General features: G+C 46.0%; 2 protein-coding genes across 11 annotated transcripts in view; one reads left to right on the top strand and one right to left on the bottom strand.

Annotated features, from left to right (window-relative positions):
• gwl (serine/threonine-protein kinase greatwall) overlaps positions 1 to 26,764 on the top strand; it is a 619,920-nt gene that overhangs the window by 388,278 nt on the left and 204,878 nt on the right. The gene's annotated exons all lie outside the window — the stretch shown is intronic.
• Positions 12,906 to 26,764, bottom strand: part of LOC142573305 (uncharacterized) — a 140,530-nt gene continuing 126,671 nt past the window's right edge. The window contains exon 5 of one of the 2 annotated variants that reach the window (XM_075682972.1): positions 12,906 to 13,353. In XM_075682972.1, the coding sequence (XP_075539087.1) occupies positions 13,136 to 13,353 (218 nt within the window). In that variant the 3' untranslated portion in view covers positions 12,906 to 13,135. The remainder of the gene's footprint in view (positions 13,354 to 26,764) is intronic. The other variant, XR_012826299.1, reaches the window with a different exon arrangement.

The raw sequence follows: 26,764 nt of genomic DNA, 5'->3' as shown, positions 1-26,764 counted from the left end.
TAATTTAACGAATAAGAGTTGCAAAGTGCAGGTTTATTCAAGAAAGTATTTGGTAATGGTGGCTCTAAATGATGATGTGTCTTCAATGCAGTTGCTCTATGCTGGGAATGTGATTCCATTCTGAACAATATTTGATTATAAATACAATGGAGAACAGTTTAGCATTTCTAAATGGAGTGGCAACTCGATGCTGGTGATCAGTGCAGGGTGACAATTATGATGCCTGTAACAAACGTTTTCATTTAAATGACAGTTTTAACCCCTTTCATGCCACATTATCATCCTAAACTCTGACCAAAATTGGCCAAATTATTTTTAAAGACCCCAGTTGCCAACGTATTTTACCTCCTCAGAAAGAATCAGTTCTCTTATGCTTGTACTGTCCCATGAATTGAGTGCTTCCATTTATTAAAAGCATGACTCACCAGTGAGACAAAACCAGGCTCATCCATGGCATTGCTAGAAAAATCAAAGTACTGCTGACAAGCTGTGCTGGTACTTGGCCATTTTTTTACCAGAAACACATGGATGAACCCAGCTCATCCAAGGCACTGGAAGGGATAAGAAAAAGTTGTAGTGACGTTTCACTTCGTGAATGCGGTTTACACGCAAGCAAGTGGGTGCTATTCCGGAGTTTCTAAGCTATGCCATCTTGCCTGGTACACTCACATTGTCACAAGCCATCTAGCACGTTCTTCGGCACTCTCCTGGACATGCCTAGCCCACGCCTTTTGCCAGTCTTATTCAGCTCCTGCACGGTACTTGCCAACGACTTTGGGATTGGTCGACTCCACTGCTTGTGTTGCTGCTCCATCCATCTCGCTTGACATCTTGATTGCCGGACGAACCCGGTACATCCCTAACACACACACTGTCCGTAGCAACTGCCAGAGGAAGCCTGTCTAGCATGCCTCCACTTACGTTCCTCCTCCACGATGCACCACCTCCTTCTTCCTGTCCCCCCTCCATCGTGTGCTTCACCATACATTTCCCGGCATCCGCTCCTGTTCTCAAACTCCAAGCTCCGTCATCCTCCAGTGCTTGCTTCCCTTTCCCAGCATGGTGCCCTCCGACTTAGTCTCGCCGATTTCACAGATGCAGACACGGACACAAGAGAAGTGTCGTTCACTTCTCTTGTGTCAGTGTCTGCACGCTTTACACCTTCGCTTGCACGTAAAAAGACTTACATAGAAAGACAGGAAATTTTGCTCCATAACACTAAGTTGAGAAGGCCAAAATAAGATTTCATCAGGAAAACGCTGACAGTGCATGATGATGAGCAAAACTAGAACAAGGTGAAAGCAGGAGGCAACGTTTCGACAAGTGGACCTGTCTTCTTCAAGGCGACATATGCTCTTCTTTTTTTTCTTCTTTCTTTCTTTTTTTCTCTTCTTTCCGTTTTTTTATTTATTTATTTATACCATTTCAGTATCTTATTTATTGTTATTTTCTTTCACAAGCGCCGGTTTCTTCTGCTCCTTCTATTATCTCTTTCAGAGACACGATAGCTCAGGACTACCAGCGAAACAGGTAATAGAGGGTTGCTGTGCACGCCGTTGACATGCTGGCTGACACATGGGCGTTGGCACATGATTGACAGACGGCTGTGTCCCTGGTCTTGTGCACAGCACTTTCTTATTTTCAATTCGATACCCTTGCCGCTAACACAGCTTCGCTTGCTGCCACACCACCCGCCTTACGCCCTCTTCCCTTTAGGAGAACCCCACCTATATATATACCGTGGCGATGAAAGCATATGTCACCTTGAAGAAGACAAGTCCACTTGTCGAAACGTTGGCTGTTGCTTTCACCTTATTCTCGTTTTGCTTGACCTCTTGAATTTCCATCTCCCGCCTTCCCCGTGTTTTCCCTGACAGTGCATGGGTGATACAATAAAAAAAAAGGGAAAACACAGTAGAGGCGGGAAATGTAACTTGAAGACAATGAGCAAAATGAAAACAAGGTAAAAGTAGGAGCCAACATTTCTACAAGTGGACTTGAGTTTTTCAAGGCAACATATGCTTTCCTCGGCACAGTATATATAGGTATGGTTCTTCTAAAGGGAAAAGGGGGTAAAGTGCGTGGGCTTCACAACGACCGAGGATATGTTAGTGACGAGGGTGTAGAATTGAAAGAAAGGTGTGCTACTCAATGTCGGTGGAGAAATGTGAGGTAGCACCGCGTGTCAATGAGCGGGGGGGGGGAGGGGGGAATAATTATTCTGCTCCGCTGGAGGTCAGTGAACTATCGTCTCTCTGCAAGAGAATAAAAGCGGCAACAGAAAATTGTGCATGTGGAAGAAAAAGAATAAATATTGTCACGAATAATAAATAAAATAAATAATATGAATGGATAAATAAATAAAATGAATAAATAAAAGAACGAAAGAAAAGCAGAAAGAAAAGAAAAATATGCCAAGCAACCCAATGAAAAATAACTAAGTGCTATTGCCTATAGTTTGAAACCGCATATCGAATAGATTCTAAAGCTCTCTCTGAAACGTTTATGCCTATTGGTTGAAATGTCTTAAACTTATGGAATGGAGGAGCTATAATTCTCTGTATTTTCTGTCTACACAGAAGGGAAATTTGACTTCAGGATGTAATTTCGAGTTCATCAAAGTTATGACCTGGTTGGTTGAAACGCTCTGCGATGGCTTTAGGAATGTTTTCAGCGGTGTCCGCACGATGCCTGTTTAACCCGACGTTCATTGATTGTCCCATTTTACCGATATATTGTTTCTTACAGAAGGAACATTCAAGCATATAAATTATATCAGAACTAGTGGAAGTAAAGCTAGTTTTCAGTTGGAGTGTATAGCTATTTGTGGTGCTTTTAACTTTAAGGCCAGTTTGAAGGAGTATCCAGGTTTTGTACCTGGGGTGACAACATGCTTTTATTACAAGCAAATAATGTTGACTGACTTTTGCGTGCACTAACATGTCTTTAAAGATTCTGTTGCGGCGATAGGTCACCCTTGGTACCACCGGGAACACTTTTCTCAGACGCTCGTTGCTTGATAATGTTGGCTGGTATTTTCGTAGGATGTTGTGTATGATTGGGAGGGCATTAGAATATTTTGTTAGAAAGACTGGTGGTCTCTCAGATGTTAGTGTAGGCTGTTTCTTAGCTAATTCTGACTGCCTCTCCAATCTTGACACGACGTCAAAAGCCTTGTCCAAAGGAACTTGTGGATACAGTAGTTTCTTTCTGCTAGTGTTGCTTTGCGGTCATTTAGGTGGTGGATATAATTGTTCTCTTCGCTGCAAATTCTTATTATTCGTTTCGCTTCTCCGACAAAAATTCTTCACTTGCAGTGTTGCGGGTGATGATTGGTGTAGTGTAAATATTCCTGGCTATCCGTAGGCTTCCATTAAAGTGTCGTTCTCAGTCTTCCATTTTTCTATGCAGACCGTCGTGTCGAGGAAGCTGATTTGACTAGGAGAGTGGTGAGCAGTAAATTTAATACTCTGATGAAAGTAGTTGAAATGGCTAATTATGTTGGTTAACGCTTGTGCCATGTTGCCATAATATAAATAGAGTTAAACCTTGATATAACAAAGTAGCAAATTCGGCAATTTGCTTCGGTATATCGAAATTTCATTTTATTGAAATTCGACCTTTTATGCAAATAAGTACAGTCGCAGATCGATTTTGCTTACACGGAAAGGGGACGCAGAATTTTCCAAATTATCAGGCAATTGAAGAAAGCAAGCTTGAATGAGAAAACAATTCATTTTGATGAATTTAGGTGTCGGCGACAAATGATATGGGTTCATGTCACATCGACGATATTTTCTCATAGGCGGTACGAATTAAGCGAAGCCAGCCACGCTTTCATGTGCACTCTGCGCCCGCGACTGATAGTGTCACCCACACTCGTATGACGCTATCATGAAAAGTGCTGGCAGTGGGGAGCGAATGCTTCATCGGCCTCTCACTCTAACGGGTCACCGAAATTCTAGATTACGCAACCTTCAATACTAAACGCACGGGAAGACAGCTTACATGATGTCATGCCGTCTCAGCATGCCCACTCTTTGCACAGGCGGCAGATTACCTATAAGCAGGGTGCGCGACTCTGTATACACTCAGCCGTGCTTACAGCCATGCGCAGCCACGGCCGAGACATGCGCCAGGAAATCGTGACGCTTGCCAGCTTATCTCGTCCTCCCCCCCACGCTCCACCCCTCGTGTGCACTTTATCACGTTACTGCAATTTCGCTCCCCTCCCCCCTTTTCCCTTTGCTGATGCGGGGAGGCGGCTCTCGTGCGTGAAGCCTCCATCATTCTTTCTCACCCTCGCACACTTTCACTCTCACCTTTAGCACAAAGTACGCGAGGCGTGATATGACCTTATCGCACTTGGACTTTATACAGAACATGATGCGGCTTAACTTCGCAGGTGGCAGGCGCTCTTGTGGTGCAGCCTGCAGTTCGAGAAGTGCATTTGCAAGCAGCCACTTGTAATTCAATCATTTGACCATCTGCATCCGCGGAGGTTTCCATTTGTTGTCTCGGTGTTCCTTTGCTGTAGAAGCAAAATTTCGTTACATTGAAATCACGTACAGACACACTTCGTTATATTGAGGTTCTAAATGCATGGTGGCCTACGGCCTATGAACGAGAGGTTATGAAAAATTAAGTATTTCGTTATATCAAGAATTTTGTTATACTGAAGTTCATTATATCGAGCTTTAACTGTATGTCATCAATGTAACGCAAGATAGGTGTGGGGTTGTCAAGGGCATGATTTTATCAAAGTTTGCTTCAAGCTGTCCTGTGAAGCAGGGTGTGAGATTGGGCTAGTTGGTATTCCATGCTGAAGTGACTAGTGCAAGAGTGGACACGGGACACTAAAAAGGTGACAATGAGAAGTACGCTTGTCCTTGTCGCCTTTTTAGTGTCCCATGTCCACTCTTGCGCTAGTCACTTCAGCATGTCCTATGAAAATGTTGGTATACGTAGGAGTGAATGGTGTTCCCATGCTTGTGTCAAAAGTTAGGGGTAGTGAATACAATCGAATTTGAAATGAAAATTTCAACGTGCGCTTGAAGACTGACTGTGAGGGACTTTGATAGTGCTTCAATTCCTTCACTCATGGGTATGTCAGTGTTAAGGGCAGAAACATCTAAAATGACTAGAATAGCATGGTCGTAAAGAATTTGGTTCACATGAATGCAGTCGGTAATTCAAAGGAAATGGGGCGTGTCTTAAGCAAAAGATGGAAGGGTGGTCTGGATGTTTGACAGGTGGTGATTTAAGAATTTAGATAGTTGGTGTGTGGTTATTAGGCGCGATAGGCTGATCTGAGATTTCTGGTGTAAATATTTCTTCTATGTGAACCTTATGTATTTTAGGAAGAAGATAAAATTGGCCTGCTTTTTCGCTGTTGTGCATCATGAAGCAATATTCAGATTAGATGATTAGTTCATTGGACAGGAGCTCTGCTATTCTACTTTGCACAAGGTTGCTGCAATTAATAAGGGGCAATGAGATGTCCACACAAACGTACCTAAGTGCTACAAAGGAAACCCAAACAAGTTCCTTGAAAGAAAAGTCTCGCAGTTGAAAAAAAATTTGTCCTGGTGAGGGACTCGAATCAGGGACCACCACCTTTCCGGGGCAGCTGCTCTACCATCTGAGCTAACCAGGTGACTAGCAGATGGCAGCGTGAAGTCGAATTTTTCAACAACCTGGGGAAAAGGCGAGAGTTTGACGTAATAGTTCTGTGGAAACCTGCAAGGTGGAGAGAAGTAATTAAATTACTTCTCTAATTATTATTTAATTACGTATTTAATTACTTAACAAATAATTACTCCTATCCACCTTGCTGGTTTCCGCAGAACTATTACATCAAGGTTGCTGTAGTCTGGAGTTAGGTTAGAGTCAATTTTTTTGTAATGGGAACAGTTGCTCAATGGTTTTGAGGCCTTATTTTTGTACTTTTGTACCCGCCAGATTACGATACTGCCACCTTTATATGTTGGTTTTATTACAATACCCTTTATTTCCTCTAGTTCATTAAGAATTTGGTGATGAGCAGGAAACAAATTTTTGCACTTGTGGCAATACTTTGATATTTCCTTTGAGATTAGCTTTATCTAACATCTCGCTTAAGCCACAGTCGTCCCATAGCAAACATTAACACCCGATCATCTGCCATGAACACTTGATTCTTTCCCGACGCTATAACCCATTGGAACCATCTCCCAGAAGATATCGTGCCATGCACTGACCGTAAAATGTTCCGTGAAATGTTAAATAACCATACTGCTTAATTACCGATCCCACCGACCCTTACTCTAACACGATGTTCCTTTTTTTCACAATTGTTCCTGGCTTGTATTTGTTTATTGTTGTTTTACTTCTAACATTGTTACAAGGATTAAAGCCCTCCCTTATGTAATGCCTCCGGGCCTTTAATTATTAGGTGAAAATAAGTGAAATAAATGAAATGAAATGTGTAAATCAAGGTCTGGACACTGCTCAGCTTCCAGTGTCCACGTGCTAGGTAGGCTAAGAGAGTCTCTATCCTGTTTTCCTACATTTGGCCTATCGAAAAAGAATTCCTTGATGCGCATGAATCTTTAAAACTTTGTTATATCTTTGTGCAGTTCGTGTTCATTTACTGCATTCTTCGTGGGACAAAACATAAGACCACATTTGAGGAGATCAACTTTATCAGGATTTAAACTCTGTGATATGTCTACTACATTGCTACACTGCTCGGGATGCTCACTCATAGCACTATAGATGGAGCTATGTGCTGTAAGGGTCATAGTAATTTTCTTGACCACGCAGGGGCGTCTGCGTGAACAGGCGTTTGGTGTGTTGCGACACCACGTAAACAAGCACACAAGGGTTGGACCCTCCCGCGTGTAGCCGTGCGTGGCTTAACCGTGTTTGGGGAAAGGGGGATTCTGTGGGTTGAGCCGATGCTGGGTGTCTACCAAGCGGGGAAACCAGGAATTCTCAGGGATTTTGAGTAGTCTGGAAAAACTCAGGGAAAACTCAGGAAATTTGTGCCTCTATCAGGGAAAATTAGCTGTAATATTACTGAAAGGGTAGAAAGTCACAGTAATGCTAGCTCAAGTAACAGACAGGAATCCTAATTAATCGTCTTTGACGCCCTGTCGTCGGCTGGAGGAGTAGCCAGTGTACAGGTTAACAACCGACTTTCTGGATTCCCGATAATTTGGACGGCTTTGCAGCACCACCACGTACCCCATAGATATCAATGTATCAGGCGCTCTCATACGCAGATCCGCTCGCAGTTGTAGCCACCGCTGCGGCAACGCTAGGCCTAGCTGCTTCGACGTTCGCTGTGGAGCTTCTTGCCGTTGGATGCCGTGTTTTTTATTGAAAGAATTCGCTGCTGTCAACAATGGCATGGACTCCGCCTTTGTGGTCCTCGCAATTGGCTTATAAGCTTGGAAAGCACGGTGCATTGTAAAATGCCAGTTCCCGAAAGTCAGCTTCGCCTCTGTACAGAAATGTTACTTGGTGAAGCATACGCAGAAGTATTGCAATGAAGCATAACAAGCGTGGGAAGGGGCTATTGCCACGGGACACAGTATGTATTCCTTATGATACACACGTGCACCCGGTATTTCGTGTCACAGTAAGAGTACTGACATGCCTAATATGTGTGCCGATAGGCCTTCAGAGCCTTTGGAATGTGCCTGTGGTGGTTTGAGCCCTGAAGGGCAGTAAACAGTGGCATAGCTAGGTCGTCTGGCACCCGGGGCCCATAGATCTTCTGTCACCCCCTCGCCTTGTGTAGTCGAGGAAGGTGAGGATATCTACAATTTCCGGGTTTCAGCACCAGTACAGCCGCCTTGGATACCGCGTACGTCCCCCGGGTCCCCCTCTCTTTCACTTTCTTTCCCAGAGATGGCGATTGCAGCAGTTATACACGCTTTTTTTTTCTGCGCCAAATAACACAGGGTGACTATGAAGGGTTTGGTTGCTGCACTGATAACTTGTGATAAGCGCATGTGCGCATATTCTGTCAGACTGTAAGGCTTGGCAGCCAGTACAAATGAGGCATCGTGGCAAATACGGCTGACGTCACAAGTAACAAAAAATATCTTTATAACATTTTAATTACCAATTTTAGCGGCAACATTGCATTTGCAAACTTGAAGGCCGACCTTTATATCTTGCCCAACAACAACTTCACAAAAATCCTCGTAGGCACTATATGGCACGCAGTATTTTGGCTGTGGGCAACCCTGAACGAAAATGAAAATTAAATTGTGTGTCAGTGACGCTGATCTCCCCACCATATCAGAAAAACGGAAAACGCCACCTGCCTCCCTACTGCGCGGGCGCCACTGCTATGACAATTACGAGTTCTCTTCATTGTGATCAATAAAGCCTTGTTTTTATTTGCTGCTATATGGACAAACGTGATTATCCGAGCTGCAGTACCACCAAAAGATTGGGAAAAGAATATAGCACGCTTCACGGTGATTTTTGGCATCACCATAAAAAAAAAGACCGCGATGAAGCCTGTGCTAGCGAAAGCTTGCACTACTGTTGGTCTGCACTCGAAATGGAGAGGATTAAGGGATCAACGTCACTGGTCCACTATCTCATATTTCTTTCGCTGCTGCTATATACTGGGCGCCGCCCACAGTGCCAAAGTACTGTAGGTTGTAGAACCCGAAACGATTTTGTTTAAGAAGCTTTTGTTGAGTTAATAATATGACTTTGAGTCCTCAATTCTCGAATTGAAGTGCTTCCTCTATAAGTGCTAATTAAGGGATTATTAAGGATATGATTATTACTTATCTGCCATATTTTTCACGCTACTGAGTTCCTAGTAATCACAAATACACATAACTTCATAGAATCTCAATCGGGAAATATCCTTACAAAATTCACCTTTTTTTTATAAAATTCTGTGCAGCTTCACTTCACTTCACTTTATTTCCTTAAAGACCCTCATGTGAGGGTATTACATAAGAGGTGGGACACATATAGGTTAACAACAGTAAACAGAAAAATGTTGAACGAGTTATACAAACAAAAATGATTATTGTGATGCAAGCGCACGCGTAATTTGGTTAAGGAACATAGATGGGCATGTGATGGCAGCAAGTTCTTGGGGAAGGTCGTTCCAGTCGCAAGCAGTCCGGGGGAAGAATGACGAAGCAAAAGTTTTTGTGTGTGCTCGTGGTCGAGACACCTGCTGCTGATGTCCGGTGCGAAGAGAGAAACGTGGTGGGGGAGGGCAGATGTAGGGTTCCTGTGATAGCTCGGAATAAAAGAATTTATGAAATAAGCTCAAACTAGAAATGTGGCGACGAAGTGCAAGAGTAGGTAGGTTGGACTGCGATTTCAGAGATGATATGCTGATATCAAAAGAGTACGAGGAATGAATGAATCTAGTTGCCCTGTTTTGAACTGATTCAAGTGAATTAGCAAGGTATACTTGTTTCGGGGACCAGATGGGCGATGCGTATTCTAATTTTGTTCGAACTAGTGATTTGTATGCGAGTAGCTTAACATGCAGGGGGGTAGAGTGGAGATGACGCTTTAGGAAGCCAAGCGTTTTGTTAGCAGATGAAATAATATTCGCGATATGGCTATTCCACGTAAGATCATGGCTAAGATGAACACCGAGATATTTATATGATTGGACAGAGTCGATAGGAACGTTAGAGATAGTGTAGGGAAACAGGAGAGGATTACTGTGACGGTGGAAAGATATATATTTGCATTTGTTTATATTAAGTGTCATTAGCCAGTCGTTGCACCAGTTTTCTACCAGATTTAGGTTATTTTGTAGGGATTGTTGGTTAAAGGTGTCAGTAACTGTTTTGTAAATAACGCAATCGTCGGCAAACATCCGAATATGACAATCTAATTTCTGAGGTAGGTCGTTAATATAAATTAAGAACAAAAGAGGCCCAAGGACGGATCCTTGGGGTACCCCTGAGGAAACTGGTAGTAAGTTAGACATTTGTTTATTAATGATGACTGATTGGGAGCGGTGAGTCAAGAATTCCTTTATCCATGCTAGTATGTCAGAATGCAAGTTTAGGCTGGAAAGTTTCAGAAATAGGCGGTTATGGGGTACCTTGTCAAATGCCTTAACAAAGTCGAGGAAGATTGCGTCGGTTTGGAGATTAGCGTCAAGGTTGGCATGCAGGTCGTGAACGAAAATGGCTAGTTGAGTCTCACAGGAGTAACCTTTACGAAATCCATGCTGTGATGAGTGAAAGAAATTATTTGAGTCCAGAAACTGCATTGTTAAAGAGTAAATGACGTGTTCCATGAGCTTGCAGGGTATGCTGGTAAGTGATATGGGGCGGTAGTTAAGTGGTGAATCTTTTTTACCGGACTTGTGGACTGGGACGACCTTCCCCACTTTCCAGTCGTGGGGTATGATACCTGTAGAAATGGACTGCGAAAATAGCAAGCATAAAAACTTGGTAGACGAGTGGCGAGTGTTTTTTAAGACCTTTGTGTTGATTTCATCAATGCCGGTAGATGAAGAAAGTTTTAACTTATCTATAAGAAGGGATATGCCGGTTTCTGAGAATGTAACGGCTGGCATTGCGATTGTGGGGTCACAGGCTGTCATGAGGGGGGGTGGTTTTTGTTCTTTGGTGAATACAGATGCGAAAGCAGAATTAAATATGTTAGCGCACTCAACGTCTGAAATAACACGTCCAGAATCGTCAGTCAGGGTAACAACGCGCGAAGATTGGGGGTTTAAAAGCTGCCAGAATTTAGTCGGGTTATCTGTAAGTATGTTTGGCAAATCGATGTGGTAAAAGGAATGTTTAGAGTTTTTTACTGCGACCAAATACGCCTCTTCAGCAGCGTAATATTTTTCCCATGCGCAGTCTGTTCTGCTCAGTTTAGCACTACGGAAAAGGCGTTTCTTTTTATTTTCTAATCTTCCCAGTGTCTTGGTGAACCATGGCTTGTGGTGGTTAGCGCGGAAGCTGCATTTGGGAATATATTTATTAGTCAATTCATTCATTTTATGTTTAAACATTGACCAATTTGTGTGGATGTCTTGTTCATCAAATGACCCCTGATATGATGGAAAAAAGGCCTCCAATTCTGCGTTGAAGGCCTCATAGTTTCCTTTGTTGTAGAGAGAAATTGTTTTTTGGCAAGTTGCTTTTGTTATTGGGGTGAACTTAAAGCATGCATGAATGACTTTATGATCGCTGATTTCACGGAGATAAGTAATAGTGTTCAGGCTGTCGGGGTGGCTAGATAGTATGAGGTCAAGAATGTTAGCAGTATCTCCGGCGATGCGTGTAGGCTGGGTTACTAGTTGGGCTAGGTTAAAAGTTAAGCAGACATCCATAAATTCACGGGATTCATCCTGTCTAAAAATAGGATAATTAGGGGCACACCAATCTATGCCAGGATAGTTAAAATCCCCAAAAAGAAGAATGTGTGCCTTAGGGTGTCTAGTTTTAAGTTCGTTTAAAATGTTGTGAAATTTACGGGGGAATTCGGGGCTATTGTGAGGGGGTCTATAACAAACGCCAATTAATATAGATACTGGTGTGGCGCGACAAAGGAGCCATAATATTTTGAGGTCTGATGAGATGTTTACGTGGGAACACTGTAGTTTATTGCTTGTAGCAATAAGGACGCCACCCCCTCGAGAGTTTGTGCGATCAGTGCGGAAAAGATTAAAGTTAGGTAGGTTACAAAGAACTTCAGCGTCACTTATGTTATCAGTCAGCCAGGTCTCTGTCAAGATGAGCAGGTTGCTGCCCGTTGAAGACACGAGGCTGGACACAAGATCGCTCTTTGGAAGCAGGCTGCGTATGTTGGTGTAGATAACCGAGAGGCAAATATTCTCTCGAGGGGCGGTATCGCACAGATTAGGTTTGTGACGATGGCGAGGTAAGCGCTATGCTATTTCCGTAACCGTTTCTGTGGTGGCATCGAAAGTGTAGCGTTTCTTTCCGAGAAACAAAGTCTTGTATCGCAGGGAGAACGGTCCGGTTTTTGCTTTTGCAAATGCGACAAGGTGTTTGCGTGCTTTACGAACTGGAAGGGAAAAGTCTTCTCCAATGCTAAAATTGGTGCCCTTTAACTTGGGCCCGTTTGAGAGGACAGTTTCTTTTGTTTTACAGGACAAAAATTTAACTATAATCGGCCACTGACGGCCACCTTCGTAGCGGCCCAGACGATGTGCACGCTCAATTTGACATGGGTCCAAGGTTATGCGTAATTTGTCACGACAATGGCGGATTAGCAATTCTTCCGATTCAACGAACGTTTCGCGCGAATTAGAATCCGAAAGGCCATAAAATATCAAATTGTTGCGGCGTGACCTATTTTCGGCGTCATCCAACCGAGCTTCAAGGTTAGTAACAAGAGCAGCAGTCTTAGCGGATACAGATTGGGCAGACTGCAGATCAATTTTGAAAGTTGAAATACCCTGGAAAACACTTTCTAGATCTGCTACGCGCTTGCTCAAATCAGAGATAGTTGTGTCAATAGAACGCATCTGATGTTTAAGGTCCTGTACATCGGTTATTATTTGATCCTGGCCGGTTGACAACGTCTCCAGCTTAGCAAGAACACGGTCCAATTTGTCAGGACCAGGGTTCGTCTCTATGTCGCCCGACAAGAGCAGGAGGGATTTCATAACACCAAAACATTCACCAGCGACACAGATGCAACACTGCAGGCTCGGCAGCTGTACCAGACAGTAGTTGTTAGTTTTTTTAGCGAAAAGGCAGCATGGTTTACTGACCTGCATTGCGAAAGTCAGTGGATGAGAAGGCTGTGTCATGGCACAGCCACCGAGCCCACAAAGCGCAGGCGGGAAGCGGTGCTCTTTATACGCTGGCAGGAACGATGTTGTCGCTGTCGATTGTGCTTTCCGTCCGATGTCGAGGACCAGTGGGGGAGCATGGCTTTCGTCGACGCTTCCGAGGCGCTCAAAACAAGGGCTCCGTAGTTCCCGTTGCAGAACGGCATTTCCAGCTGTGGTACGACGACCGAGGAAACGTTGAAGAATGCTGGCAAGACGTAGGCGAAGGTAGTCACGAGTACCTGCATTGCGAAAGTCAGTGGATGAGAAGGCTGTGTCATGGCACAGCCACCGAGCCCACAAAGCGCAGGCGGGAAGCGGTGCTCTTTATACGCTGGCAGGAACGATGTTGTCGCTGTCGATTGTGCTTTCCGTCCGATGTCGAGGATCCAGTGGGGGAGCATGGCTTTCGTCGACGCTTCCGAGGCGCTCAAAACAAGGGCTCCGTAGTTCCCGTTGCAGAACGGCATTTCCAGCTGTGGTACGACGACCGAGGAAACGTTGAAGAATGCTGGCAAGACGTAGGCGAAGGTAGTCACGAGTACCTGCATTGCGAAAGTCAGTGGATGAGAAGGCTGTGTCATGGCACAGCCACCGAGCCCACCAGCTGATGCAGACACTGTACTTGTAACATGAAGTCACGCAACAACAAAAGTTTTCTGAAACTTTCGAGGGTAAGAAGGAAAGCGTGAAACATAATGGCAGGTTTCGCAGCGGCTTCTCGGAGCGAGCGGGAGAGGAGAAGTAAAAGTGAGCCGAACATCGCGGCGGGCCCGCGAGTAAAGCCTGTCGAGTCATATGCCGCAAAACTCTTCGGCCAAACCGAGTCTGAAGACAATCCAGAGAATCCCATTCGCGACTTTTGTTGGTCGCACTTATGCAAAATCGCTCTCAACGAATGCTTTGCCGTAAACCTGGTTGGTGGAGGACTTGCTGCTCTCTTTGTTCGCTGCGCGTTCTGAATGGAAGAGGGGCCCAAGAGTCTCAACGCCTTACAACGCCCGACTGTACATTTAGCGACGCCTGCTCCCAGCATGAACGCGCGGCACGAGCGAACCCCACATGAAACGTTCCGCTAAGGCGAGTAGTTTAGCGACCATTTCGCGAATTAAATTTTTTTAGCCCGCACATTCGTGCAGTTATTTCGTGGGGTGTTGATAGAGCTGCAGCTGACAATTCTGCGGTGCAACACATCGGGTGCATGAGCTCGGGCTACTGGATACCGGAGCATTCTTTGCCATTTGCGCCCAGTCAAGCCGGCGGAAAGAGGGGTGTCTTCAGGCGTATATGACACCCCCCCCCCCCCCCCACTGGCCTCTTGCACCTAGGGCCCCTGGCCCCCCCTGTTGCTACGCCACTGGCAGTAAATGACATGCATTTATTTTTTCCAACTGGCCCATTTTTCGGACGTTTTCATGGCCCCTAGGGAGTTTGAATAATTAGACGTGGACTGTGTGTAACTGACCAAGAAGATGCTTCAAATGGTCTGTGGTGCTAACGAGTGGCGAAAGGAGGACAAGAACAGAAAAGACCTACGCATTGAGGACTGAATGGGAAAGGAAGCACGCTGCCGCCATTTTGAAGGAGCTTGAGCTCGAAAAACAAAGGGTTGGCTGATGTCGAGATGCAGGTGTCCCTCATCCAAACCAAAATAAACTCTTTAAAATAGTGAAACGCAACACTGAGGCGTTGTGCGCGGGCTGAGAGTATGCCAGGACAGTTGAGATTGACTTACGAGCTCTTGAGAGTGAATCTTAATGGTGACGAAGTTCGGGCCCCATACCACTGAGCTTGCTATCAGTTGATAGAAATAGCTGATATTCAGAAATATTTGCTTCTGTATGCATCTCCTTTTTATTAGTATTTGAGAATGTCAAACTCCATTTGCAATATTTTTAAGACATTTTATTTGCTGTGCATTTTACTCACCCCTCCCTTATAGTCTCCTTTTTAATAACATAAACACTACTCCTTAGTATTCAAATTGAATTAAGTCGTTTTTTTTATATGCTTACTAGAGAGTGACAGCATCGGGTGATATGGTTTCAGCCCGTCTTCACTTAAAACATAGTTCTGCATCACTCAGAAAATTTTGCAAAGGCACTCAGGGAAAACCTGGAAAACTCAGGGAATTTGGAAATGTCACCTTGGTAGACACCCTGTGAGTGTTTGGACTGTTAAGGCCCCCTGGCAGAGGCAACACACCTCTTTGGCCTCGGCTTCACATAGAAGGCACCTCCAGACTGACCCACCTGGAGGAAACCAGCAGTCGCCTTTTCCTGTCCTCTTCTTCAATCTTCATCTTTCTCTCTAGCCTTTTCATCTTTCCTGTCTTCTTTTCACTTCTTCTTACTTCCGAATTTTCTGGCGGCAAGGGTTAACTGTGTGTAGTATATCCAGTCTTGATTATATGCATTAGGTTATAGTGGCGGTGCATAGCTGGCATGTGCAGGTTGCTAAGAACCTGTAGCGTCCCCTTGTTGGGCTTGGTGGTGGGCGGTGGTAGCGGACCACCGCCGCTAAATTTTGAAACCATGTTATGGCAGAAGCGTTCCCGCGACTTCCAAATTGGCCTCTGAAAAAAAGGCCGCACCGATGCACCCTTTCAATTTGCCCTCTGAACCAACCTAGACAACTTTCCACGTTACCACGTCTTGCATAGTGAAGGAACTCTAAGTATGCGTAAGCTATCCCCTTTCTTGGTGGCGAAATAGCTCATAGAAAAAATTGGAAAAGACTACAAAGCCTCGAAAATGACCAGCGGAGACCTGTTAATTAAATTGAAGAACAAAGAACAAGTGCAAAAGCTGTCCGAACTCGCCAGTATTGGTGAAATCAAAGTAACAATTTCTCCCCATCGCTCATTAAAGGGACACTAAAGCGAAACTATAAATCAGTTTAGACTAATGAACCATTGTGTTAGAACCTTGCAGGCAGTCATTTCAAAACAATAGTTTGATTATTAGATGAGAAAATTAAGGTCCAAGTATCAGTATTTGAATTTCGCGCCGAAACCCCTGCGCCGGTACGTCAGCGTGACGTCGGGGATTCCAAAGTATGTTTTCGCATTAGGGCCGCGTTGACTGAATAAAGGTTCCCGAAACTTGCCATGTTTAATATTTGGTTCCTTTATAACACAATGTAGCCAATCTGTACCGATATATGTAATTAGTAGGCCCTAGAAGATGCCATCAAAATCCAAGACGTCACAGCCCCCAGGTGCGGGAACTGAAGTAGGCGTCGCCACCCGTATTTCGTTCTTGCGCTTTTTCTACTTACCAAACGTCTTATCGTTGTAAGAGTGGTGTTTTTGGTGTTGTAGAACGGTAATTTACTGATGCAGAAGAAATCATTTTTCACTTTAGTGTCCCTTTAAACACTTGCAGGGGCGTTATCTCTGAGATTTTCCCAGCTTGAGTGACCAGGAACTCCTTGAGGGGTTCCAAGAACAAAATGTGATCAAAGTGCAAAAAATTACAATCCGAAGAAACAATGAACAACTCCCCATCAAACATGTGACCCTCGCATTTGGTACTAGTATTCTCCCCACCTCTCTCGACGCAGGATACCTAAAGATAAATGTCAGACCATACATACCGAACCCAAGGCGGTGTTTTAAATGGCACAGGTTCGGCCATGCATCACAATCATGTAGAGGCAAAGAAGCATGCGTGAAATGCAGTGCCAATGATCACCCATCTGGAAACTGTAACACTCCCCCTCGCTGTGTAAAGTGCAAAGGGGATCATCCAGCGTATTCCAGCATATGCTGTTGGAAGAAAGAGAAGGAAGTGATTGCTCTCACAGAAAAAGAGATTTCATTTTTCGAAGCAAGGAAGAGGCTTTCACTCTTACCTCAAATAAGCTATGCCAATGTGGCGTGGCAGGGGGCAGCACCAGATTGGTCTCAGGAGTCTACCGGGGTCACAGTCAGTGATCCTGTAGCAACTCCATCCGCCCCCTCGGTGGCAGCAGCTAGTGCTGCTCCACCATCATCCAAGATGGCCCTGCAGACAGCTGTTCCGCAGGTCCCAAGACTAAAGAGAACGCCAAGGCCCGAGGCGCCTGTCTCGGCACCTGGCTCTTAATCGTCCAGCGCCTGAGAGAAGGCGATGGATGTCGATACCAAAACCCCGGCGTCATTGATGCCAAAAGAATAGCGCTCCAGTGAGCACTCTAAGAAGAACAAGGTTCTTCTTAAGAACTTAGAAACAAGGAACTGCACTGAAAAAGGGACAGGTAACCTGAACGGTTACCACCCATTAAACGTGTACTGTTCCATACCGCATGTCACCTTTAATTTTTAAGTTCACAAGCATCAGTACATTTTTCATTTTACAACCATGGCTTTCATTCTACACTGGAATTGCAGAGGTCTTATACACAATATAGGTGACATCAACGACATTATCAACACTTTTTCGCCAGCTGCAGTGTGTCTTCAAGAAACGAATCTTGGTCCAAAAAATAGTAAAATTCTCAAAGGTTTCACCGTTGTCCGAAGGGACCGCGAACACTCTAGCCGTTTGTCAGGAGGAGTTGCCATAGTCGTTCAGGGCGACACCCTTACATGAAATGCTCAGTTGAATACTTCTTTGGAGGCTGTCGCTGACACCATTCTATCAGATAAAACTATCACCATCTGTTTACTTTACATCCCACCCCATACTCATTTTACTACAAGACAACTGGAAAATCTAATACACCAGTTGCTGGAGCCTTTTACTTTAGTAAGAAATTTTAATTCCCATTGTACCCTCTGGGGCAGCGATAGAACAGACCAAAGAGGGCAAGTAATCGAAGATTTTATTTAGTCTAACAGCATATGTCTTTTAAACTTGGGTTCACCAACAAATTTTTCACCAAGCTCATGCAAATTTAGCTGTCTAGATTTAGCCTTCTGCTCACCGTCTGTCTATAGCGATTTTAAGTGGGAAGTCCTCGACACTTCATATGAAAGGGATCATTTGCCGGCATTTATCAAGCTATCATCTACATTACCTACCATAAACTCTAAGCCACGTCGCTGGAAAATGCATCTTGCCGACTGGCCGCTTCTTATGAAACATGCAAAACTCGAAGAAAGAAGTCTTTTTAAATGAACTTTGCAAACATGAAGTTAATGAGAACTTCACTGCAGTTTTAATTTCAGCGGCAGGAAAGGCAATACCTCAAACTTCCAGCCTTGTGCGCAAAAAAATTTTTCCCTGGTGGACTCCTGAGTGCACAGAAACAAAAAGCTTCAAAATAGGGCCTGAGGTAAGTTGCGAAGACACCCCACCTATACCAACTTTTATGCTTTAAACAGGCCAAAGCCAAGGCACGATTTATCAGAAGGCAGGCAGAAAAATCGTGGAAGAAATACGTATCTTCCATAACAGTTCAGTCACATCTAAACGCATATGGGAATAGGTTGGAAAGGTTCGGGGAGATTACTCATCTTACACAATACCGTTACTTACAAGTACAGACACACAAACAACAATACAAGAACAGGTAGATATACTCGGCAAACATTTCTGTGAGGTATCCAGTTCCGGGAATTATACAAAGGAATTTTTACAGTACAAACAGTCTGCTGAAAAACAGAAGCTGCCTACTACTGGAGCGTCAAATGAACCGTACAATTCCCCCCTCACACAACAAGAACTAAACAGAGTTCTTTCTGCAGGGAAAAACACAGCGCCAGGTCATGACCTTATTCACTACGCCATCCTGGCTCATCTATCTATAGCATCTGTAGATGCTCTCCTTAAATTTTTCTACATAAACTGGGAATCTGGTTTAATGCCGGAAGAGTGGAAAAAGGCAATAGTAGTCATTCCATTTCTAAAAGCCAGTAAATCCCCAACATCCGCAAGCAGCTACAGACCCATTGCCCTCACAAGCTGTTTGGCAAAATCATATGAAAGCATTATCAATATAACACTCTCATTTATTTTAGTATCAAGAAACCTCATAGACCCCCACCACTGTGGATATAAAAAGGGTTGTTCAGCTATTGACCATCTTGTCTGTCTAGAACATAAAATTCGATAGGCATTTTTACATAAACAACACTGCCTTGCAGTTTTCTTTGATTTAGAAAAAGCCTATGATACCACATGGAGATATGGAATTTTAAGAGACCTGGCTGACCTCGGCATCCATGGTAAAATGCTGAATTGGCTGGGTGATTTTTTGTCTAATAGAACATTTCAGGTACGTCTGGGTTCAGTACATTCTCATACATTTACGCAGGAAAATGGCGTTCCACAAGGCTGTGTTCTCAGCATGACGCTCTTTATAGTAAAAATGAACTCAGTTAATAAGATTATATCGTCGTCTCTTATGCACTCTGTTTACGTAGACGATCTCCAATTGGCTTGCATCGCCTCAAATTTGCCAACCTGTGAAAGGCAGCTTCAAATAACAATAAATAAACTTACACAGTGGGCTAACAAAGATGGTTTCCCTTTCTCCACATAGAAAACAGTTACTGTTTTGTTCTCTCAGAAATGAGGGCTACACAGCGATCCAGTCCTAAAATTGAATGACACCATACTGCCGGCGAAACAAGACCATAAGTTTTTAGGAGTAACCTTTGACACCAAACTTAACTTCCTAACTCACATAAAAGCACCAAAGATTAAAGCAAATAAAGCTCTGAATATCCTTAAAGTTTTGTCTCATAAGCACTGAGGTTCTGACCGAACGTGTCTTTTACATATTTACCGGTCTCTTGTGCGTAGCCTTTTAGACCACAGCTCCATGGTTTATGGCTTAGGGAGACAGTCCTACATCCAAACTTTTCATCCAGTACATAACCTTGGACTGCAACTGGCAAGTGGTGCCTACAGAACTTCACCTATTCAAAGTTTATACAACGAGGGTAATGAACCCTCCTCACAGCAGCACTGAGCATTACTCACTTTTTCTTACGTACTCAGAATTCAGTCATTACCCACAACACATATGCTACAACATCCTCACACAATGCAACTCACGCTTACACTATACAAATAAACCAAACATGATCAGGCCACTTGTCCTGCGGTATGAGCAATACTGTCGGGATTGTGACATTCCTCATGAAGTCCTCCAGATTGCCAAAAAAACCACAACGGTCGCCCCGTGGTACAATTTCACACAGTTATGTGACTGGACGTTAACACATCTAAAGAAAAAAGACACCCCACACGAACAAATTGTACAAGAATTTCGTGCTCTTCAGCAAAAATATCAAAAGAACATGAATTATTACACTGATGGCTTTAACACAAAAGAAAATGTGGGTGTGGGGCCATAACGGAAAATTGGGAAACAAGTATTCGATTACCACAACACGCCTCTGTTTTCTTGGCCAAAGTCCATGCTATATGGGTTGTTGTTAAAAAGATTATTAATAATAAACACAAGAATGCAGTCATATACACTGATTCTTTAAGCACACTGAAGGCTCTACATCTGAAATCTGAGTGTGAACCCCTGATAGCAGACATTTTAAACATGGTGGGAATTAACAAATACGGGAGATCAGTTAGTTTCTGCTGGGTTCCAAGCCATGTTGGGGTACCAGGTAATGAAGCAGCTGATAGATGTGCATCGATGGCAGCGTACAAAGGGATAACAAACACAACACTTCCATATTGACACGTGTACTTATCTTTATCGGGCAACCATGTTTCGCCGCCTAACAAATGTAATCGCACAGCGTGGGACGCGCCTGCATGTACCCGAAGCTTCTGGAAAATTATCGATGCTTCTATCCGCTGTCTGTTGTCGCCGAACCTTATGTTATCTGATTTCATCACCTGACGCGAATGGTGTAGAACTTTGTGGAAGGCACGCGGGTCCAAACGATTATTCTGGAACATTCGACGACTGCTCTATAAAAGCCGACGCACTTGACCCGCTGATCAGATTTCCGACGATCGCCGACCGTGTTCGCCGCTATCGTTGTGCTATAAGTGTAGCCTGTTTTTGTGGGCACAGGTTCGCCCAATAAAAGCTAGTTCTGTAATCCACCGTATTGCTGCTTTCTTCACCGTCACTGCCACGTGACACCTGGTGGAGGTGCTTGTGCATTCATGTATCGAACGCCCCCGCAAAGCCGCGATCCAAGCCCGAAGCCCGAGGACAGGACCAACATCGCCCAAGACCAGCGTGCTAGCCGCAGACTGCAAGGACTACCCCCAGAGCACGGGCTTCTACCTGAGACGACAAAGAAGATTGTGGTCAAGACAATCCCAATGGCTGCCCCAGCGTCCCCCGTTATCCTACAACAACCTCGGGACCCACCAACCTTCCATGGAGCAGCAACTGAAAACCCGGAATCACGGCTGGAGACCTACGAACGAATCGCGACATTCAACAACTGGGACTCCGACGACAAGCTGCGGCATGTCTACTTCGCCTTAGAAGACGCCGCCAGAACGTGGTTTGAAAACAGGGAGTCGAACTTGACAACGTGAAACCTGTTCCGTAGCGGCTTCCTGCGCACCTTTACAAGCGTCGTGCGCAAGGAAAGGGCCGAAGCTATGCCGGACGCCCGAGTGCAGCTACCAAACGAAAATGTTGCCATCTTTACGGAAGAAATGAGCCGTTTGTTCCGCCACACCGACCCGGATATGGCCGAGGAGAAGAAAGTTCGCCTACTGATGCGTGGTGTAAAGGAGGAACTTTTCGCCGGAATGGTAAGAAGCCGACCGAAATCCGTCGAAGAGTTTCTTTGTCAGGCGACGAACATTGAGAAGACACTTGAGATCCGAAACCAGCAATTCGATCGCCGCACAAACTCTACAAACTACGCCGGGGTTCAATCACTGGCTACCGACGATCTACGCGAGACTATCAGAGCGGTCGTACGGGAGGAGCTGCAGAAGTTCTACCCAAGGACACAGTCCCAAGTGGATCCAATCGCTGAAATCATCAAAGAAGAGGTTCATCAATCGCTTGGAGTCGCTGAGGTGCAACCACGATCACCGCAACCTCAGCCGGAAGCGATGACCTACGCCGCGTCGCCCGCCGTCAAGGTCCCCCTCGGCGACAACGCCAGGGCCCTGTAACGCCGCAATTCCGTCGTCCACCGCCGCCAGCACGCCCACCCGTCGCCCAGCCAGCTACGCGAAGAAGACGCACATTAAGCGAGCCCCCGACCACCGCCCGCTCTGCTACCACTGCGGCGAAGCCAACCATGTGTACCGCCGATGCCCATACCGCGACCTGGGATTGCAAGGCTTTGCCGTCCATGCACCGCGCCCTCGGGAAGGTGAACGCCCTTGTGACATCGCCGACTACCTCGCCGCTACTCAGTGGAGCCCTCGACGACCGTCCCGTTCGCCATCACCAGGCCGCTACCTGTCGCCGCAGCGCCGACCATACACTGGCCCAGCCCGGGGCCGGTCAGCAAGCCCATATCCAGAAAACTAAAAGCAGCAACTGATGGAGGTGCGGTTGCTGTTCGTCGAACTGACGAAGATCCTCCGCCGCTGATGAAGACGACGAAGAGACCATCTCGACGACATAACGACACGCCGCCGTCCCGACGAAGTAGGCAAGCCAAGACTACACCGACGAAAGACGACTTGATGACGCAACGTTCCAGCTTCAGTTCAACACAACGCAGCCATGATCTGATGCCAAGACCTAATTGCAATGCCAGACAAAGAACCACCAACGTCAACGTGCTTCTCGACGGCCACGCAGTCACCGCTTTAGTGGACACAGGAGCCGATTGCTCCGTCATGAGTGGACCCATCACCGTGCAGTTGAAGAAAGTTAAAACTGCATGGGAAGGCCCTCAAATTCGGACCGCTGGAGGACACCTCATCACGCCGACTCACGGCAAGAATAACCATTCATGACCGGACTTACCCTGCCACCTTCGTTATCCTCCAACAATGTTCACGAGACGTCATTCTCGGTATGGACTTCCTGGGCCAACACGGCGCAATCATCGACCTGAAGTCGAAGTCAATAACGCTGTCGGAAGATAAAGTGATGCCACCGGAGAGCCCTCGTAGTCGCCACGCCTTGAGTGTGCTCGAAGAGCAAGTGAGCATCCTGCCTCGCTCCAGTATTGTTATTTCGGTCGGCACAGAAACACCTGCTGACGTAGAAGGCGTCATCGAAAGCGACCAACGTCTACTGCTAGACCGTGAAATTTGCGTCGGAAGAGGGATTGCTCGACTGCATGGAGGGAAAACTGAAGTGTTTATGACAAACTTCAGCCGGGAGTTCAAGCACATCAACAAGGGCACGACGATCATGTACATCGAGAAAATTCTGGAAACCAGTAACGCGTTTGTCCTCTCGGATTCCGCCGCATCTACCCCGACGACCATGGTTCCCGAACCAGACTACGACATTAATCCAAGTCTCCCCGTGGTTAAGCAACAGCAGCTCAGAAGTCTGCTCCGACGATACAAAGGCTGCTTTTCGACATCATCGAGGATTCGACAAACACCAGTCGCCAAGCATCGCATAATCACCGAGGAGTGCGCTCGACCACTCCGCCAGAGCCTTTACCGAGTTTCATCACGAGAACGTGAAGCTATAAGAGAACTAAACGATGTAATGCTGCGTGATGACATCATCCAGCTGTCGAAAAGCCCGTGGGCATCCCCTCTTGCCCTGGTGAAGAAAAAGGACGGAACCCTGCAGTTCTGTGTCGATTATCATCGTCTGAACAAAATCACGAAGAAGGACATATACCCCCTCCCACGGATAGACGACGCATTGGATCGGCTCTGCAATGCTAAATACTTCTCGTCGATGGACCTCAAGTCTGGCTACTGGCAAATAGAAGTCGACGAGAGAGATCGCGAAAAGACTGCCTTCATCACGCCAGATGGCCTCTACGAGTTCAAGGTTATGCCATTTGGACTGTGCTCGGCGCCTGCAACGTTCCAACGCGGGATGGACACGGTTTTAGCAGGATTGAAATGGCAGACCTGTCTCGTTTACTTGGATGACGTCGTTGTCTTCGCCGGAAATTTCGACGATCACCTTAGGCGGCTTGGAACAGTACTAGAGGCCATCAAGTCATCATGGCTTACTCTGAAGCCAGAAAAGTGCCGATTCGCTTACGATGAGCTTCTGTTCCTAGGCCACGTCATCAGCAAGTCTGGAGTCCGCCCCGACCCGCAGAAGACAGCTGCCATTGCAAAGTTCCAGCAGCCCATCGACAGGAAGGCAGTGCGTAGATTCCTTGGCATGTGTGCCTACTACAGGCGATTTGTCAAGGACTTTTCACGCATCGCTGAGCCGCTGACAAAGCTAACTAATTGTGACGTCGAGTTCAATTGGGAAACGCCCCAGGCCAAGGCATTTCAAGAACTCAAACGGCGCATGCAGTCGCCGCCCCTACTTGCGCACTTCGATGAGCACACCGATACCGAAATACAAACTGACGCCAGTAGCCTAGGCCTCGGTGCTGTCCTAGTCCAGAGAAAAGATGGACATGAACATGTGATAGCTTACGCTAGCCGGTCGTTGTCAAAAGCGGAAGGCAATTATTCTACAACCGAAAAGGAATGCCTCGCCATCGTTTGGGCTACAGCGAACTTTTGCCCTTACCTCTATGGCAGGCCATTCAAAGTGGTCAGCGACCATCACGCGTTGTGTTGGCTAGCTAACTTAAAGGACCCTTCAGGACGGCTGGCACGGTGGAGCCTCAGACTACAAGAATACGACATCACTGTAGCATACAAGTCCGGACGAAAACACTCAGATGCCGATTGCCTATCACGCGCCCCCATTGACCGGCCGCTGCAAGATGACGAGGATGACGATGCCTTCCTTGGCATAATAAGCGCGGAAGACTTCGCCGAACAACAACGAGGGGACCCGGAGCTAAAAGCCCTAGTCGAGTATTTGGAAGGGCACAGCGACGTTGTCCCTAGGGCATTTAAGCGTGGATTATCTTCGTTCATGCTTCAAAACAACCTACTCGTGAAGAAGAACTTCTCACCAGTCCGTGCCAACTACCTTCTTGTTGTTCCGTCGGCGTTGCGTCCAGAAGTACTGCACACCCTACATGACGATCCGACCGCTGGGCCCCTCAGTTTCTCCCGGACGCTATCGAGGATACAAGAAAGGTATTACTGGCCGCACCGCCGATGTCGCCCGTTACGTCAAGACATGCCGAGACTGTTAGCGACGCAAGACACCACCGACAAGGCCAGCGGGATTACTTCAGCCGATCAAGCCTCCTTACCGACCTTTTCAGCAGATAAGGATGGACTTGTTAGGACTGTTTCTGACATCAACATCCGGAAATAAGTGGATCGTCGTGGCGACGGACTATCTCACCCGCTTCGCTGAAACTAAAGCTCTACCGAAAGGCGGCGCAGCCGAAGTGGCGAAATTTTTCATCGAAAACATCCTGCTGCGACATGCTGCTCCAGAAGTCCTCATCACCGACAGAGGAACGGCTTTTACAGCAGAGCTCACGCAAGCCATTCTGCAAAACAGCCAGACAAGTCACAGGAGGACAACTGCCTACCATCCGCAGACGAATGGTCTCACGGAGCGCCTGAACAAGACCCTCGCCAACATGCTAGCAATGTACGTCGACGTCGAGCACAAGACGTGGGACGCGGTCCTGCCGTACGTCACCTTCGCCTACAACACGGCGGTGCAAGAAACAACACAGATCACGCCATTTAAGCTGGTTTATGGCAGGAACCCGACGACGACGCTCGACGCCATGCTATCGCACGTCACTGACGAGAAAAATCTTGACGTCGCTACCTATCTCCAGCACGCCGAAGAAGCCCAACAGCTCGCCCGCCTGCGAATCAAGAACCAGCAGAGGACCGACAGCCGACACTACAACCTCCGACGACGCTTCGTCGAGTACCAGCCCGGTGACCGTGCTTCGGTTTGGACCCCTATACGCCGACGAGGACTGAGCGAGAAGCTTTTGCGTCGCTATTTCGGACCGTACAAGATCATCCGATGAATTGGCGCACTGGACTATGAGGTCGTGCGAGACGGCATTTAGCTATCACAGCGGCGCCGCTCACGACCTGAAATGGTCCACGTTGTGCGACTCAAGCCATACTACCAGCGTTAATGAACTTTGGGTTTTCGCGTAACTGACCTTTGGACTTTGTTTCTGTTTGTTCTTTTGTTACTTATGTTTAATAAGTGTCCTTTTGTGTTTCGCTCTCTTATATTTGTAGCATCGGGACGATGCTTTTTAAGAGAGGGGTATTGACACGTGTACTTATCTTTATCGGGCAACCACGTTTCGCCACCTAACAAATGTAATCGCACAGCGTGGGACGCGCCTGCATGTACCCGAAGTTTCTGGAAAGTTATCGATGCTTCTATCCGCTCTCTGTTGTCGCCGAACCTTATGTTATCTGATTTCATCACCTGACGCGAATGATGTAGAACTTTGTGGAAGGCACGTGGGTCCGAACGATTAGTCTGGAACATTCGACTACTGCTCTATAAAAGCTGACGCGCTTGACCTGCTGATCAGATTTCCGACAATCTCCGACCGTGTTCGCCGCTATCGTTGTGCTATAAGTGTAGCCTGTTTTTGTTGGCACAGGTTCGCCCAATAAAAGCTAGTTCTGTATTCCACCGTATTGCTGTTTTCTTCACCGTCACTACCACGTGACAATATAAAGATAGCATCCCTGCGATTAGAAAAGCCTTAACAGCAAAATGGCAACACGAATGGGACGGTTGTGCCGACAACAAGCTACATCTCACTAAACCCATAGTTCGCGAGTGGAAGTCATGTTATTATCAGGAGCAGTTCATCGAAGTAGTTTTATGCCGACTGCGCATTGGGCACACACACCTCACACACAATTATTTATTTACGGAAGAAGACACTCCAACATGCGAGAAATGTCAAGAGCCACTAACAGTTAGGCACATATTACTAACATGTACACACATCGAAGTACACATACCAACACTTTTGCACAAATTATATCAACTACACATACCTTT

Source organism: Dermacentor variabilis, chromosome 2 (genome assembly GCF_050947875.1).
Source record: "Dermacentor variabilis isolate Ectoservices chromosome 2, ASM5094787v1, whole genome shotgun sequence".
NCBI classification, from domain to species: Eukaryota; Metazoa; Arthropoda; class Arachnida; order Ixodida; family Ixodidae; genus Dermacentor; species Dermacentor variabilis.
The sequence above is the reverse complement of the archived record's forward strand: the minus strand, read 5'-3'. Positions and strand labels throughout refer to the sequence as shown.